Source organism: Papaver somniferum, unplaced genomic scaffold, assembly GCF_003573695.1.
Source record: "Papaver somniferum cultivar HN1 unplaced genomic scaffold, ASM357369v1 unplaced-scaffold_21, whole genome shotgun sequence".
In the NCBI taxonomy this organism is placed as follows: Eukaryota; Viridiplantae; Streptophyta; class Magnoliopsida; order Ranunculales; family Papaveraceae; genus Papaver; species Papaver somniferum.
Window position 1 is genome coordinate 12,990,573 of NW_020631041.1, and position 17,788 is coordinate 13,008,360.

Below are 17,788 nucleotides of genomic sequence, written 5' to 3' on the forward strand. Positions count from 1 at the left end.
TATCCATATCAAAATTAGATTTATCCCTAGATTTCTCCCTATAGAATTCAGACTCTATTTTATACCACTTTTCCAAATCATTAGTTAACTCCCTGACTCTATCATGCTGATTACTAGAACTGGTATCATATTGAGCATTTTCAATCACGTTCTGCAAATTTTTAATGTTCAGCTTAATATCTCCAAACTCCATTCTATTCCACTTAGATAAAGCAATTCTAACACTATGATGTTTCTGATTCAACTTAAAAGAAGGCTACCATAAACATCTACATTCCAAGAATTCTCAAATTTTTCTTTAAAAGTTTCATGTTCAATCCAAGTTCTAAAGAACTTAAAAGGTCTCCACAAATGCTTTGGTATAGGATCTTTAATGAGCAAAACAGGGCAATGATCAGAAGCAATAAAGTTCAGATGTAAAAGTTTAGCACTAGAAAAATTAATGGACCGGTCATTATTGGAGAGAGCCATATCTAATCTTGCTTTTCTAGTTCCAGTTCCAAAGGAGTTGCTAGTCCAAGTATAATCCTTACCCTCATAACCAATATCAATTAACCCAGCATCATTAACTCTATATTGAACCCATTTATCAGATGTATTGCTATTACAATCTAAGTGAAAATTTAAATCCCCAATAACCAACCATGACAGCTGAATATCCTTGCTAAATTCACACAAACAGTTCCATTGGGTTTTCTTAGGTTTAGTATAAGTTGAGCCATACATAAAAGATATAAGAACTTGAGGTTTACTAGGATATAATTGAATCAGAGCATGGATAATGTTATTTTCACATCCAATAACTTCAACATCAATACCATCCTTCCACATAAGAACTAGACCACCAGCCATTCCTTCTCTGTCTATGCAAGCAAAGTTATAGTAATGAACATACTGAGCAATTAACATCATTCTACTTTCATCAATCTTAGTTTCACAAAGAAAAATAAAGTCAGAATTTTGGGTTTTAACTAAATTTTGAAATTGCTGCTTTGTGAAATTGTTAGCAATACCTTGAACATTCCAAGAAACTATTTTCATTTTCAAACTTAAATAGCTTAAATCCAAAATAAAATTGAGATGAAATTTTAGAATAGGTACCTCAGTCTCCTTAGTGTTGCATTGATTGATATCCCTTGCTGTGACCATGTGAGTTGTCTGTGTGTTCCTCAGATTGCCATTACTATTATATCCTTGTTCAAAAACATGAGAAACTGGAAAATCATTTCTCTGCCTTTTACCAAGTCTTTCACCTTCAATATTATACCCTTCAGCATTTTCACTAGCCGAACTAACAACATAACCATCCTTAGGTGGAACAAAGGTAATACCCTTATTAGCTTCCTTCTTGGAGACGATTGGAACATGGTCACCATTCCTAGCAATTACTATCTGCTTTCCTTTTCCTTTCCTAACCTCACCAAAGAAATGAGGTTTAGCATGAGTCTTAACCAGGTAATCAGCAGCAGCTTTACAAGCTCCTTTGGTATGATTAATGATGTAACATTTTGGACAAATTTTGTGTGGCTGCTTCTCAAAAAAGAACTCAATCAATCTGTTGTGTTTTCATTAGTAATGGCCATAGCTCCCCTCCTCAAAGGATAGTTTAAATCCACTTGAACACAAACCTTAACAGGATCACCACCAACTGGAACACCATCTTCAGGTTCAATTGCCATAACTGAGCCCATAAGTTTACCAATTTTGGTAATGGCCTTGACATTCATATGTTCTGGAAAAATCTTCTTTATTTGGATCCAGAAACACTGTTTACTCCAATCCATCTCTTGATAGATAACTTCAGAATTGTAGTAGCGAAAATTAATCAGATAACCATTTATGCTCCATGGTCTAGAATCAAAGACCTTCTTGCGAGTATCTTCATCTTTAAAACGAAACTCCATTATGTTGTTATCCAACTCAAAGACTTTAGCATCACCAGATGAGATAAAATCCCAAATAGAACCAAGAAATTTCTCCACTGTCGTCAGACCCATTTTCCCCTCAATAAATTTTTTGCCAACCAAGCTGAATTCTTCACCATTGTCTTCTTTCTCTTCAGAATCTTCAGCTTGATGATAGACAACTTCTTGAACATCACCCAGATCTAGTGCAACTTGCATAAACTTAGCTGCAAAATCCGTAATTGAATTGGAATTTTCTTCTGCCATTTGAAAAGAAGAGGATTGCAAGACTAGAAGAGAATTGTTGAGATGAAAGAAACACTGTGTCAACCCATATTTATAGAACTGTAACCCTAGAAAATCTTGGTTAGCATTGACATTGTAGTTGATATCATTACTGATATCTTGTGATTGAAAAGATATCCTTGACTGATTATCTCCTCTCAACAGATTAGGCGCTTCCGAGAAAGGTAAGTGATAACTTTAGATAATACCAAGAATAACGAGAGTAATTAGTGGAATTTCTTTGTAACAGAATTTTTGAATTTTGAATTTCACCCGAACGTGGCCTTGCCAAACCCACTAAGTTACAGAAACGATTCGGCAGAGAAGATATTCCAGTTGAAAAAACATGACAATCATGAAGAACACGGTAGCTTCAAAAAGCTTCAGAACAACTTTGGAAAACGCTTCAATCACAACTATAAACATGGTAAACACCATATGGGATAACAACAACTGCAAACACATTAGGAGAAAGAATTTAGTTAGCCATCAAAAATAAGATCTAAGAAAATATCAAATTAAAGAAAAGAATAGTTTTAAATGGAAAACTTTTGATTTTCTGGCATAAAACAAGTGAAACCGATTAAATACAATACTGATGAAGATTCAAATCATTAAGAGAAACCAAAAATCTTTGAATAATCAAATTCTAATGATGAAAAAAATAACTGATTGACTCAGTTTACTCGCCGATCCTCAGAGCTCCCTTCTAATTTCATATTTTCTAGGGAAATGTTCATTCAGTTGGACTCTAGTCTTACCTTGTTGTATAGATAGATACAATATAACGAAAAGAATGGAAGCTGTGAGGATAAAATACCCGATCACCACGTGGAAGCATCACAGGAGGTGATCTCATGATCAGAAGGTATGAAGAATACACTGAATTATGTCCTAAAAGAAGATCTGCATCTGTATCGCGATATCTACTACTGAGCCACATGTGTGACGCGTGTATAGAGTAGTCAGATCATTCAGACGGTCAAGTCTAAAAAGATAGCTAAGCATTTAATGAAGTATCAGAGGAGGTGTGACACAGCTGTGACAAGAGTACATCACATCAGAGATTCAGACGAAGAAGGTTTAGTCCCAAAAGAAGGAGAAACACGATGTATAAGCAAGATGAGACAACTCAGAAAGAAGAAGTGCAGAAGACCAGTACGAGTAAAGATGAAATGTACGGTAGCCTCACCATCCGAGATATATCAGTTGCATCTCCACGAGTCCAGTCTATCTATAAATACCAGACCATGTACAAGGAGATGGACATGTAATCTTAGATGGTCTTTCTACAGAGAATTCTAGAGAGAGATTTAGAGAAGAGTAAAGAGAGAAATCTGAGTGATATCTGTAATTCAACTAAGGGTAAGATCTTCATAATAAAGAGATAAGTTCTTTCACCACGGATGTAATCTAAAATGGTTGAACCACGTTATATGCTTGTGTTCTTCTTTACTTTAAGTTCTGTTCATCTTATATTTGGTTTGAATCTTGATTGTTTATAGTTTTATAGTTATTAGATCTACTTGGGTGTAGTCATCAGAAAAGATGCAACTACACCTTGTGACAGTCAATGACCATAATTGTTTTCCTTTAGGTTATCATAATAGGAATGATCGGTATTTCTTTATATTTTCCTTAGCCAGAAGTCCAGAAAGATTTCTTTACGAATAATTTCTTTAGTTTGCCTTTTTCTTAGTCAGAATAAAATTTCCTCTGGATAGAATTTTTTAGACAAAAAAAAAAGATATGTAATATACTACGGGAAAAGACTTTCTTCAACAGTTAAATTCTTATCCCTTCTACTATCGACAAGGTAACATCCAACGTTTCTAAAATCACAATATTGCAAATGAAGGTGGCAGATTATTGATGAGGGTACCAAAAACCATATGAGACAAAATAAAAAAATCCTCTGTCTTATATGGATTTTGGTACTCTCCCTAATAAACTGGTACCCCTATTAGCGGCCCTGCTAAAATCATGTGTCAAATCATTAACTTTTATCAAAAAGAAATTCTTTTTCGTTCCTTTCTCTAGTCACGTTCAAGGCAAGCCGAGAATTGTTTTTTTTTTTGATGGAAAATATCATATATTAAAGCTAGCAAATGTAGTACAACATATTTACAAAATCATTTTTATCAAAAGAATTAGAATCTATGCTAGATTTATGAACTTTTTGGTATAGGTTTTCTGACATGTGTTGTAGCCTTTTAATTCCTGCCTCCTTAGCGATGTAGTCCGCTGCATTGTTGTTCTTTCTCTTTATAAATTTCACTTTAGCTTGAGGTAAATCGCCCAATATTAGTGAAGTTATTAGTGATAATAATGCGAACTTTCTAATTTAGTTAAATTTCATATTTACGCCCATCACATCATGCCCATGTTTTCTCTAACCTCATGGCCCATTTATTAGTGATAATAATGGGAACTTTCTAATTTAGTTAAATTTCATATTTACGCCCATCACATCGTGCATCTGCAACGTGCCAAAGAATGATGCTAGCTACAAACTTACTTTTTATATATAAAAAAACGAGATAACTGCCCAAGTTGGACCGTTACTCAGCTGTTACAGAGCCAATTGTTGGGATGTCCTCGGCGCCTAACATTGTCTAAAAGATAGTTGAGTTTTGTAAAATTTCACAGTTTATCCTAATGGATTGAATCTGATTGAGGAAATACATAAGACCTGGTCCTTCAGAATTTCAATTGGAAAGGACCAGGTCTTATGTCTATGTTGCATGGACACTTCAAGAAAGATGACGTAACCGTGTCGGACACACGAACGGACACGACACTTCCCGATACTCGATGGACACGCCACATCACGTGTCGCGTAAAAATTGATACTGACACATTGCAGACACCAATTGGACACTTTCGGACACATTATAAATGGATTTATTTTGGTTTACAAAGTCGGTATACACTAAATGGGACTCTAATTTATTCTTATTTTAGTCAAATCAAGCATAATTCATGAAAAACTTTACCATTATTACATTATTATTAATTTTATATAATTAGCCGTGATAAGATTGATGATTCTAATCAAATCCATCAATGAAATTTTGTTATTGAATTTTATTTTGTTACTGTGAAGGTTTCATGCTTTTGGATTAGAATGGGTAGTGGTGATTAAGATTTTGTACATGCTGATTGAACTAAAAAATCTATTGTTCTTGTGTCACAATATGATCTGATGGATCACTAATCCATTTAATCCTGCTACCATTTGTTAAATAATGAGATTTTCTGTTGGTTCTTATGGAGAGAAGAAATCAAGGATGATGTTGCTGGTTGGAGATGGAAAGATGAAGATAACACAACGATAAAATAGATAAATGTATTTTTTTATGATATAATATTTGCTCCACCAAGAATTATTTTGATTCCCCAAAATGTTTACAAATACAAGCAAAGATAATAATATTTTAAGGCTATTAATTAGTAGGAGAGAGATGGGCTCAAGTAAAATGGTGTAAACATTATTATATTTTTATTATCTTTCTTACTTTTAGTATTTCCCATGACTTGTTATACTCCCCATGGCTTGTTTATTATTGTTTACTAGTATCCATTGTAATGATTGGATGTTATCTTGTGCATAGATGCACAAGATAACAAAACCCTAACGTGTCCCCGTAACCCGTTTTTTTTAGATTTGACGTGTCCCCGTAACCTTGTCGTGTCGTAATCGTGTCCCCTGTCTGTGTCCGTGCAACATAGAAATTATCTAAACTAGTGGAATTAAAAACTATACTACGAAGATTGAGAGTCGTAGTGTTTTGTTGCCTAGATATCATTTCCAGCTTTCCCATGACAAAAGAGGCTGCTTCAAAAGTTCCATCCCTCATTTGATGGTATTCCTGGTTAAATATTTCATGCATTTCTGTTTGATACAAATTTTGACTTTCTTGTAGAGTTGCATCATCCTATGCTTTGAAGTTAACATTGGATCTTTTCATCTCTTTGGCCCATTCTATGGCTAACTCAACTCGTCTGCTAAATCTTCTGACTCCAGCGCTTGTGTCTTGAAGTTCTTTGCTTCCACACACATGCCTACATATTTCATTGCAATTAGAGCAAAGTTATTATACATACTAAAATTAGCATTGAACTCCATGTAGTATAACACATGTAGCTAATGTTGGTGGTAATTCCAAATTTTTGTTTGTGAAACTATTCTTTTTGTCCTCTGCTGGTTCGCCCTCCTGTGGTAGAGATCATTCATAATATGAGTAGGGTTGTGCATGAATCTGTTGAAGGAGCATAGGTGTTGCGTAATTAGTTTAGCAGTTATACTGGCAGATGGCTTGGATTTGCTTTTCATATATACGAAATGGTATCATATATTGGAATCCAATCTCTGTGCAGGTTTTGAGGATTGAACCAGGTTTTTATCCAGTCAGAGAAACCCGTGATATTTCTGAAAATTTGATAATGTTGGCCAAAGAGATTTCTCCAGACTCCAGAGGAAAATGCGCAAGAGATGAGAGTATGAGTGATGTCCTCCTCAGCATTGTTGCAGACAGTGCAAGTGAAATCAATATAACTGAGAATACTTGCAGTTTTTGAATTAGTAAGAAGAATTCCATGAGAACACTTCCAGATGAACATTCGAATGGATGGATAAGTATCAAGCTTTCATATCTGACTCCAGGATGAGTTTTTGGTGTCATTTTAATACTTTTCATGGATTTTCCTTTCATACAAAGATTTGACAGTGAAAATACCATTTTCAGTTAGCCTCCATACAATTGAATCTTCTTCTTGAGGTTTTAGAATTGTTCTATGAATAGCAGCTTGATCTTCTTCTGAGAACCAAAGACTAATGATGTCGATGTCCCATTCTCGTCTATTATTCATAAGTTGGTTGACGATGATAAAAGAGATTGGACATTGTTGAGGTCTTATTAGATTTCTTCATTTTTATCAATCCATCTATCTTCCCAAATTCTGATCATTCATTACCAATCTTCCATTTATAGTATTTTTGAATGTTAGCAATACCTTCCAGAATTCCTTTACATAGCCAAGTGTCAGTTCTTTTTGGATCAGTATCCATTCTAATGATGTTATTATTGCAGAAGTGGTTGGCCTTCATAGTGGTAGACCATAGAGAATCAGGTTCAGGTATCAGTCTCCAAGTAATTCTAGTAATCATGGCACTACTGAAAACTCCATGTTTCTGAATCCTAGACCACACATCTCCTTTGGTTTGCATACACTACTCCAATCTATGTAAAATATACCTTTTGGTTTTTTAGGATTTTTTTTCCATAGGAAGTTTCTTTGAATTTTGTCTATTTCCTATAAAGTCTTCTTGGGTATCTTGAAGTAGTTCATCTGATATATGCTTGAAGTAGAAGTAACGCTGGAAATGATAGTATCTATACCGTTTGGGGATAGGTTTTCACTTTTCCATCCTGCTAGTCTGAATTTTAGTTTGTCAATGCAGGGTTTGAAAGCTTGTATTTCGCTTTTGGTAGTGAATAGGGGAGATACTAAGTATTTGTCTTTGGGATCAATTTGTTGGACCTTCATGTAGTTGCTGATAGTATTAGGAATGACAAGATCAATGTTTTTGCTGAAATATTTTTCCCATATGAAGCACTAAAGTTGCTGAAGATATTAACCAGGTTGGTGCAGTCATGCATATTAGCTTTGTAGAAAACCATGCATCAACAAATAACAGATGGTTGATAGAAGGAGCATCATTACAGATTTTAGTACCATGAATGAGACCATCTTTTTCAGCTTGCACCAGTCTTCTAGACAGAGCCTCCATACAAAAAAGGAAGAGATCGGGAGATAGAGGTCTCCTTATCTTATCCTTCTTGAACGATGAAAGAAATTTCCAGGGGCACCATTGGCCAGAAAAATAGGATTAGTGGTAGAAATGCACTAATGTATAAGGTTACACCATCTCTCACAAAATCCCATTTGCTTCATTATCTCCAGTTGGAAATTCCAATCAACTCTATTAAAGGCCTTAGCCATGTCAATTCTGATTCCCATTAGACCTTTGTCACATTTTTTTTACCGTATATTGTGTTCATGTGATGTATTATTTCATGGGCAATGTCTATATTATAAGAGATTTGTCTCTTATGGATGAAAGCAAATTGTAAGAGGATATGAGTTTAAGTAGAAGAGGTTTAAGTCTTTGGGAAATGAGTTTAAAGATAAGTTTATAAGTAGTATTACAGAGAGATATAGGCCTGAAATGAGCACGGGTAGTTGGAGAATCAATTTTGGGTATGAGACATATGAAAGTGGAATTAATTTCGGTTATGATGAATCCATAGGTGAAGAAGTTTTTGACTTTGTTAACTAAGTCATCTCTAACAATACTCAAGTTGGCTTGAAATAAGTTTGGTGATTTATCCCTTTCTGAAAAAGCGGGGGTCTAATAACCTCACCCAATATTTAGCTTAGTAATCTGTATGAACTAACTCCAATATACTTTCAAGAGAATCAACTAGACAGTCAGACTCAATCTTAAGAAAAAGTATATCAAAGAGTTATATCTCAATTTCTCGATTCAATCTTCAATTAAACAAATATGAATTTGCGAGCCTGATTGAATACAAGAGAAATAACTTGAACGGTACCAAAGACCAATATTTAAGGATCAATCAATTTCAATCAACAACCAAAGGTTGGATTTACCAATTGATCAATTCAACGCACAATCTGTGATATTTCAATTATATAACAAATGTAATGCGGAAAAGAAATAACACAGACACCAGAAGTTTTGTTAACGAGGAAACCACAAATGCAGAAAACCCCCGGGACCACCACAATGTATTAAGCCGCTACAGACACTAGCCTACAACCAATGAACTTCGGACTGGAATATAGTTGAACCCTAATCAATCTCACACTGATTCAAGGTACATTCGTGCTCCTTACGTCTCTGATCCCAGCAGGATACTACACACTTGATTCCCTTAGATGATCTCACCCACAATTAAGAGTTTCTACGACCCAAAGTCGAAGACTTGATAAACAAATCTGTATCACACAGAAAAGTCTATTGAATAGATAAATCTGTCTCCCACAGATAAACCTACGAGTTTTGTTTCGTCTTTTGATAAATCAAGGTGAACAGGAACCAATTGATAAACTGGACTTATATTTCTGAAGAACATCCTAGTATTATCAATCACCTCACAATAATCTTAATCGATTAACGAAACAAGATATTGTGGAATCACAAACGATGAGACGACGGTGTTTGTGACTACTTTTCAATCTTGCCTATCGGAGATAAAATCTCGAGTAAATCTTAAAGAAGATAGTACTCAATCACGATAGAAAACAGCAAGATCAGAACACGCAACTACAGAGAAAATAGTTGGGTCTGGCTTCACAATCCCAATGAAGTCTTCAAGTCGTTAACCTACAGAGTTTCGTGAAAAACCTAAGGTTAAAGGAGAATCGACTCTAGCTTATGCAACTAGTATCACACAGGAGGTGCGGGGATTAGGTTTCCCAGTTGCTAGAGTTCTCCTTTATATCGATTTCAAATCAGGGTTTGTAATCTAAGTTACCTTGGTAACAAAACATTCAATATTCACCGTTAGATGAAAACCTGATTAGATTCAAACTAATATCTTTCAACCGTTAGATCGAACTTAGCTTGTTATACACAAATGAAATGTAACTTCATTTAGGTTTGGGTAACCGTACCTAAACGTGTACACTTATTCGGTTCAACAATAGTTAAGCAATGGTTAGCCATATGAGCACTTTCATATCAACCTTATTCATCTTCACCATAACTAGTTCAAACGACTCAAATGAAACTAGTTAGAGAGTTGTTCAATTTCTTAGATCTCATAGAAGTATACAAGATACAATTGAAGCAAAATCTATTTTGATTCACCCGAATCAATTCATGAAAATCATAGTCACGGTTTGCAAAAGATGGCATTCCTTATTATATAAATGTTTTAGTTCATGACCAAACCGATTTTAGAAAGAAACCTACTTAAGTATGCAAACGGGTACGCGTACCTAAGTAGCCGGACCGAGTTTGGCTATGCCAGTGCGCGTACGGGTACACATACCAATTCACATTCCAAACTCCAGCAGAAATTCACGGAACCCAAACTTCCTCCAGTACGCGTACGGGTACACATATCTAGATTTCGGACATCCAACAACCAACCAGTACGTGTACGGGTACGCATACTTAGGTTCCCGGTTTTGGATTTTTACACAAATGTGAATACACACTATGCTTATATCCAAACATGGTTACTTGTTCTAAACTCTCATTTCCATCATTGAAACTTTCTTAGAGGATGACAATAGTTGTTATCCACAAACTATTAGCATCAAAGCGATTTTCAAGTTATTGAAATAATCAATATGACTTTCATCAAGAGTAAAGATGAACTTGGTTAAAGCGAAAGCTTACTAACACATATTTTGAGAAATAGATAAGTGAGTTAAACTCAGCTCGAAATAACAAATGTCTATAATTGAAGTCTATATAGCAATACGACTTTTGTCTCGAAATAGGAGATAGAATAGATAGACTTTTGAGTGATAGATAAGTTCAAGTCTCCACATACCTTTTGTTGATGAAGTTCCACAAGTTCCCTTGAGTAGTTATTCGTCTTCATTCGATGAACGCCGTGGAGTCTAAAGCTCAACTACACTTAATTACTATCCTAATCCGAGGCATAACTATAAGTATATGTATAAATGTATGTATATTAATAATGTATGAATTTCTTGTATATGTATTATTTCATTGGTTTTATACTTATTTATATACATATTTTTTATATCAATAATTTATTAATATTATTGAGAAATTATAATTATAATATATATATATATATATATTCGTGATAATATAACTGATATCATAGATTCATAATATGTCCTAGTCTTTCCATAATGTGTTCCTACGTGCGTCGTTTCGTGTCCACGTCACCGTGTTTGCGTCAGTACTATTCAATCCCCTGCGGGTCTAGGAAGGGTCTCTGGGACTTGTTTCTTGTGGGAAAATCGCGGGACAAGATCTTGATTGGTATACAATCTCCCTTTATTTTTACCCTTCAATAGTATTGTAGTACAATAATGGTACATTAACCGAGAGAAAATTCAGGAACCCTTCCTCTGTAAGAGGGTGGTGGGACTCACTTTTTAAAGTTCAGCTCGGTCGTTATCCTCGTTCTCCTAATAAACCGTTGTTTCTTATCAAATTTTAGAAGAGATAAACCTGGTTAGTTTGTGATCCCTTCTCGCGAGTCACTTCACATTCCTTGAAGAGGATGGATCCTAAACCTACCAAATTATGGGTTTTGGTTTTCCCATATTTTGTCGGAATCTTACTATCATTATTCTTTTCTATTCATATTTACCAAATATTAAGAAGAATTTTGTTTCTAGAAAAGCGATTATATTAGAGTCATTTAAACCAAACACGCCATTATCATAAATACTGATAACATCTGTAAAGAAAACCAGAGAATCACGATTGCTAAAAATGGTACCGCTTTTGTCAGGGTGTATATCATAAGTACCAAACATTGAGAAGAATTATGTTTCTAGAAAAGCAATTATATCAGAGTCATTTCAACAAAACACACCATTATCATAAGTACTAATAACATCTGTAAAAAAAACCAGAGAATCACGATTGCTAAAAAATGATACCGCTTTTGTTAAGATGTATATCAATCAATCCATATAAAACAAAACAATCTTAACAATTAATTTTCTAGATTGGTCCACGCCCTACCAAAAAATGTACCCTTTAGCAATCCTGCAAAAATTGTGATGGGGATAGTATCCAAAAGAACAAACAGAACACAACACTACTGCAGTAGTCATGAATCGAATCAAAGTATCAAAATTGTATATCATTGCCATAGAAAGCAAACTTAATAAATATGGATCAAACAAATCCGACCCATTTAAAACACCCACTTCCAAGTTCCAAACAATTTCATATTCAATTCAAAAAAAAAAATCATAAACTTTTTCTTAAAAAATCAAAGAAAACAGCATACATTTTGATGTCTTACTATCACATGAATTTCTAATGTCTTGTTTTTCTTTAATGTACCCCCAAAAAAAGATGTAGTAATTTTTTTTTTTAATTCAAGAACTTACTTATTTAGTGTATCCCAAAATCCAATATTCCAATTTAATGTAAATTCTTGGTGTACAACTGACTGACAAACTAGAAATAATTTTTAGATTTTTAGAAAAAAGGTGATTTTTATTAGGGTTTCTTCCTTTATTTCTATTATTTTTGTTTTCGCTTCCTCTTCTCTCTCCATCTCAAAGTCTTTTAGTTTAGTCGGTTTCGATTTCTGATAAAAGTTTAGGGTTTCTTCGATTCGTATGATTTCTCAACTTGGGGCATACTGAAGTTTCGATTTTTCGTTATATTTTCTTTGATTTCGATCATACACACGATTTTGAGCTCTGATTTTAGGTTTTTTGATTCGATTAGCTTCTGAAAAGTAGCTTAATTTGGGTTTGTTTTTGTATTTGATTTCTGGGTTTTCTTTGTTTTGAAGAAATTTTGAGGTTCTGAGAGTGTTCGATCTTGGTCTGGGAGGTGTAAATTTTGAAGTTGGTGATGAAATTAGGGTTGTCTGGTTGAAGTTTTGGAGTGCCCCAGATTGGAATTAGGGTTGAAAATTTGGGGGTTTTGAGTTCTGTAATGTGTTCATGATGTTACCAGTTACAGGAGCTTCGAAAACTACTTGTGGTCTACTTGCTGTTTTCTGTGGAACTAGCCCTAATTCTGGAAGACATGAAGTTTCAGAGAATGGGTCGAAGTATCCTATTCCGGAGCTCGTATCTTCGGGGCGTTTAGAGGTGAAATTTCTTAACTGTATATGGTTGTAATTTAGTGCATTTTGTTAATTGTGGTTAACTTTGTGGGTTTGGTTTTCTCAGGTTCAGACATTAGTAAACCCGAAGGTTGATGAATTTAAACAAGTTATCAAGACAACGGAGCCAGGCATTGTGTACTTGCAAGGTGAACAACATTCCGATAATAAAGAAATAGGCTCTTTGGTATGGGGAAATGTTGATTTGTCGTCCGTCGAAGCGATATCTGAGCTGTTTGATTCTACTTTGCCCACCACTGTGAGTGAATGATAAATCTATTTTCTCCTTTGTAGCCTGTGTAGAGTTTGTTTTATGTATAATGTGGTTCTTTGAAATACTAATGTGCAGAATGCAAGTTATTGCGTCTTGAGTTTGTGGCTAGGCTGGTTATGATCGAGTAACTTAGTGTGTGTTTCACAATGTTCATTTATCCGCAGGGCGAATGCGCCGCATGAAATTTTTACCAGAATTATATGTTTAGGACGGACCATCCTTATCCAGTCACAAACTAGGTTATATGCTTAGCTATATTTGAATGGAAGTTGGACCATAACCACCTCCATTGTAAGTTTGTCATTATAATAGTAGATTTTCTTGCAACTCTAGATTGAGATATGGATGTGTCTGCAACTCGTATAGATAAGTGTATTCCAGAATGGGTACCTTTAAACATATGCACAGATAAATCACATATTTCTTAATAGACGTGCTTCCCCAAGTTTGAGAAATTTTTAATCTTAAAATCTTAAATTTTTAGTTGTTCGCTGCATATGTTGCAACTGTTTTCTTTATTGTTCGCTCTGGTCCTGCGGTCTTGCCATAAATCTCGATGGTCTAATAGATTTGACATATTTGAATTTGGTGAAGGTTTATTTGGAGATACCAGATGGTGAAAAGCTTGCTGAGGCACTTTACTCAAAGGTGACTATACTTTCTTTCTTTTCTGATTAAAGAGATGTTTTGGTTCTGAAGAACAATGTTTTTTGTGATCGCTTATATTGAAAATTTCTCTTTTCCAGGGGATTCCTTATGTGATATACTGGAAGAGTGGGTTCTCTTGTTATGCTGCTTCCCACTTTCGCGAGGCTTTACTCTCAGTAGTACAAAGGTATTAACAGTCATTTAACCAATGTGTCATAGTTGGTCCTACCTCATTAGGATGGCGGGTTTAAATACATTCCCTCTCTCTTGGATGACTCATGCCCAAATTTTCATTCTACATATGGTTTTATTCCTGTTAAGACACGGAGTCATGCCGTATGATCATATTATGCATGAGAATGATTGTGTTGTTTATGGATTTCAGTTCGTGCAGTCATACATGGGATGCTTTCCAACTTGCCCATGCATCATTTAGGCTATATTGCGGACGAAGTAATCAAGTGTTGCCAGCTAACAACCAAAATAATAGTGGGAAGCTGGGACCACGACTTCTTGGAGACCCTCCAAAGGTCACTGTTCCACCAACGGAGAATGGTGCAGGTGAAGGCGAAGAAGAAGATGAAGAAAGAGAAGGAGAAGATTCTCTTCCTGCAATAAAAATATATGATGATGAAGTTAACGTGAGATTTCTTGTTTGTGGACTTCCGTGCACTTTGGTGAGTAATATGGGGTCGCTTTCTAATCTTGGATGAATGTGAGGAACTTGATGTCCAAGAAGACATTTTTACCAAAACTCTAGCTTATAATGTTGCCTTAATTTTAGGACGCGTGCTTACTCGGGTCACTGGAGGATGGTCTCAACGCTCTCTTGAACATTGAAGTAAGCATGGTGTTGGTTTGCCTTTCTTTTATCTATTCCTTGACCTGCAAGGATTTTAATGTTCAGTGACGCGTTTTCAGTTTTCATGTTTATATTGCATCTTTTTGTCTGTTATACCGGTATTGGTTTGTGCTGTCAACTAAACAAAATTTATTGAAATCTTTGGTGATTCTTAACCAGATGCGTGGCAGTAAGCTTCATAATCGTGTAAGGTGAGTTGCCAGCACTCTTAGATGTTTAATGTTTCCACTTTAATGGTGATTTATCTTTTTCTTTAAACAGTGCAGTAAGTTTACTTAATTGAATGGTCTTATTGTTTTGGCAGTGCCCCACCACCTCCACTTCAGGCAGCGGCTTTTTCTCGTGGAGTCGTGACCATGCGATGCGATGTATCAACTTGCAGTTCAGCTCATATCTCTCTCTTAGTGTCTGGTAGTGCACAGACCTGTTTCGATGATCAGGTAACAAGTGCAAACAGCCTTTTTTAGTACGTGTTTATAAAATATATGTTATATGGCCATAAGAAACTTATGTTAATGGTCAGCTGTTGGAGACTCATATAAAAAATGAAGTTATAGAGAAGAGTCAACTTGTCCATGCACCGCCAGATTCTGCGGAAAACAAACCATCTCTATGTGAGCCTCGACGATCTGCTGCAGTTGCTTGTGGCGCAGCTGTATTTGAAGTTTGCATGAAAGTTCCAGCTTGGGCTTCTCAGGTTTTTTTTTTTTTTCACTGTCTTCTGTGTTGCTCTCTCCAAGTATTCAGTGTAAATTCTCATTTTGTGTGTTCTCTGGGTTTGTTCCAACAGGTTCTTAGGCAGCTAGCACCACAAATAACTTATCGCAGTTTTGTTAGCCTTGGGATAGCTAGTATTCAGGGGTCGTCAGTTGCTTCATTTGAAAAAGATGATGCAGATCGCCTTCTGTTCTTTTGTGCAAAGCAGGGCAAAGACTCTTATTTCGAAAATGCTGTTCCTAAATGTCTGCCGAACTGGTTGAAACCACCTGCTCCCAGCCGAAAGAGGTCTGAGCCATGTCAGGAATTAAAAGTAGAGGAAGCTGAAAACAAGGAGGCGAGATCCATTGATGCTTGTAGGCCCATAGTACCTCTCAGAAAGAAAGTAAAAATTGCTGCAATGAGGCCAATTCCTCATACCCGTCAGCACAAGATGCAGCCATTTGTAGGAATCCCTGAGGTGGGTGATACATTTCATATGCCCCCGCCGAAATCCAGTTTACCACCCATTTCCTCTGCTAAGCATAATAGCGGTGGACATGCTCCAGCACATCGGAAAACAGCATCGACCTCTTTACACCAAGCTCATCAGATTATATCCTTGAATCCCATACCCCTGAAGAAACATGGGTGTGGCCGATCTCCTATTACGGTTTGCTCAGAGGTGAGTTATACTTCTACCTGTTTTCATGATTGTACAAAAACCTGTAGGTTATACCATTTCCATTTTTCTATTTGCCTAGATTGTATGATACCAACCAGTTAGGTTTCCGTGTTGTCTAATATTTCGTAAATTTCAGGAAGAATTTCTAAGAGATGTGATGCAATTTCTCATGCTTCGGGGACACAGTCGTCTAGTCCCCCAAGGTGGAGTTGCTGAGTTCCCAGAAGCCATACTGAACGCAAAACGTCTGGATTTGTTCAGCTTGTATAGAGAGGTGAGCTGATGTTTCTCCATTTGGTTCATCGGTTTTAGCCTCTACCATTTTGGTGCAATTTGTGTAACTATTTTTGGGCTTTATGTAATCCATGTTTAGGTTGTTTCAAGAGGAGGTTTTCATGTTGGAAATGGCATCAACTGGAAAGGCCAGGTTTTCTCGAAGATGCGTAACCACACAGTTACTAACAGAATGACGGTATTAACTTGAACTTTGCCAGTCTACTATCTAATCTGTCAGTTAATTTTTGTTTTATTTGTTTTATTCATGAGTATCATCTTTTTGATATATGCCAGGGTGTTGGGAACACACTCAAAAGACATTATGAAACATATCTTTTGGAATACGAATTGGCACATGATGATGTGGATGGAGAGTGTTGCTTGTTATGTCACAGGTTTGTTTTCTGTCACTCTGTAATTGAATGCAGTCTTCTCTCATATGTTTGCTGACAATTGTTTTTTTTTATTTTTATGAAACTTCTGCAGTAGCGCAGCCGGTGACTGGGTGAACTGTGGAATGTGTGGTGAGTGGGCGCACTTTGGCTGTGACAGACGGCAGGGCCTTGGCGCCTTCAAGGTAAATTGACAATAAATTGGCGCCTTAATGCGTTGTGTATCTTCTTATTTGGATTATGGATTCTTACTTTGGGTACTGTAACAGGATTATGCGAAGACGGATGGGCTAGAGTACATTTGCCCACATTGCAGCATAAACTACAACCGGAGGAAACCTCCAAAAGTTTCGAATGGATTTTCACAGGGATCATCAGCTGCAGTTGGCGGTGCTAGTTATTCACGGCATATGTAACCTATTCTTGTACATTTTTGTTTCTTCTTTTTTTGGGGGGTGTAGGTTTTTTTTCTTTCTGGTTCTTTAGCATCATAATTGGTAAAGACCCAACTTTTGAGTAGGGGTCAGGCTGGTCTGTATTGTTATTATTATCATTTTCTAACTACAAAAGCTCACTACTGCTATTAGAAAAATGAAACACTTAGATTCTCAGGCAGAAACTTACGACTAACTAATTTATCAATAAGTTTAGTACAGTAGAACTTTGATAACTTAATCCTCAACAAGCTAATTACTTCGCCAAAATAATAAAATTCTCAGGTCCAAAATAGGCTTGTATAAGCTAAATTTTAACTCATAAATTTATAACTTTGCTAAAATAATAATGTTCCCTTGTCCCAAAGCCTAGCGGAAGGGACCGGAAAGAACAACCCTAAGATGAGGTTGAAGAGAGTACAACAGAATCACTTGCCAAACAACTTCATGTATTC

The 17,788-nt window shown here is 35.9% G+C and overlaps 2 protein-coding genes across 2 annotated transcripts; one reads left to right on the forward strand and one right to left on the reverse strand.

Moving 5' to 3' along the window:
• Positions 1-240: 240 nt before the first annotated feature.
• On the reverse strand, positions 241-2,171 carry LOC113339624. Its single transcript, XM_026584866.1, has 2 exons — positions 1,629-2,171; positions 241-1,527 (listed from the first exon to the last, which is right to left on the reverse strand). Exons 1-2 carry the CDS (start codon positions 2,169-2,171, stop codon positions 241-243), a joined length of 1,830 nt encoding a protein of 609 aa, XP_026440651.1.
• Positions 2,172-12,210: 10,039 nt separating this feature from the next.
• On the forward strand, positions 12,211-17,513 carry LOC113340005 (AT-rich interactive domain-containing protein 4-like). Its single transcript, XM_026585216.1, has 15 exons — positions 12,211-13,052; positions 13,134-13,325; positions 13,935-13,988; positions 14,087-14,175; positions 14,374-14,665; positions 14,773-14,829; positions 15,010-15,041; positions 15,155-15,290; positions 15,374-15,547; positions 15,641-16,231; positions 16,368-16,505; positions 16,605-16,703; positions 16,802-16,902; positions 16,994-17,084; positions 17,169-17,513. The coding sequence occupies exons 1-15, from the start codon at positions 12,903-12,905 to the stop codon at positions 17,313-17,315; spliced, it is 2,343 nt and encodes a 780-aa protein (XP_026441001.1). The 5' UTR covers positions 12,211-12,902; the 3' UTR covers positions 17,316-17,513.
• Positions 17,514-17,788: the final 275 nt, after the last annotated feature.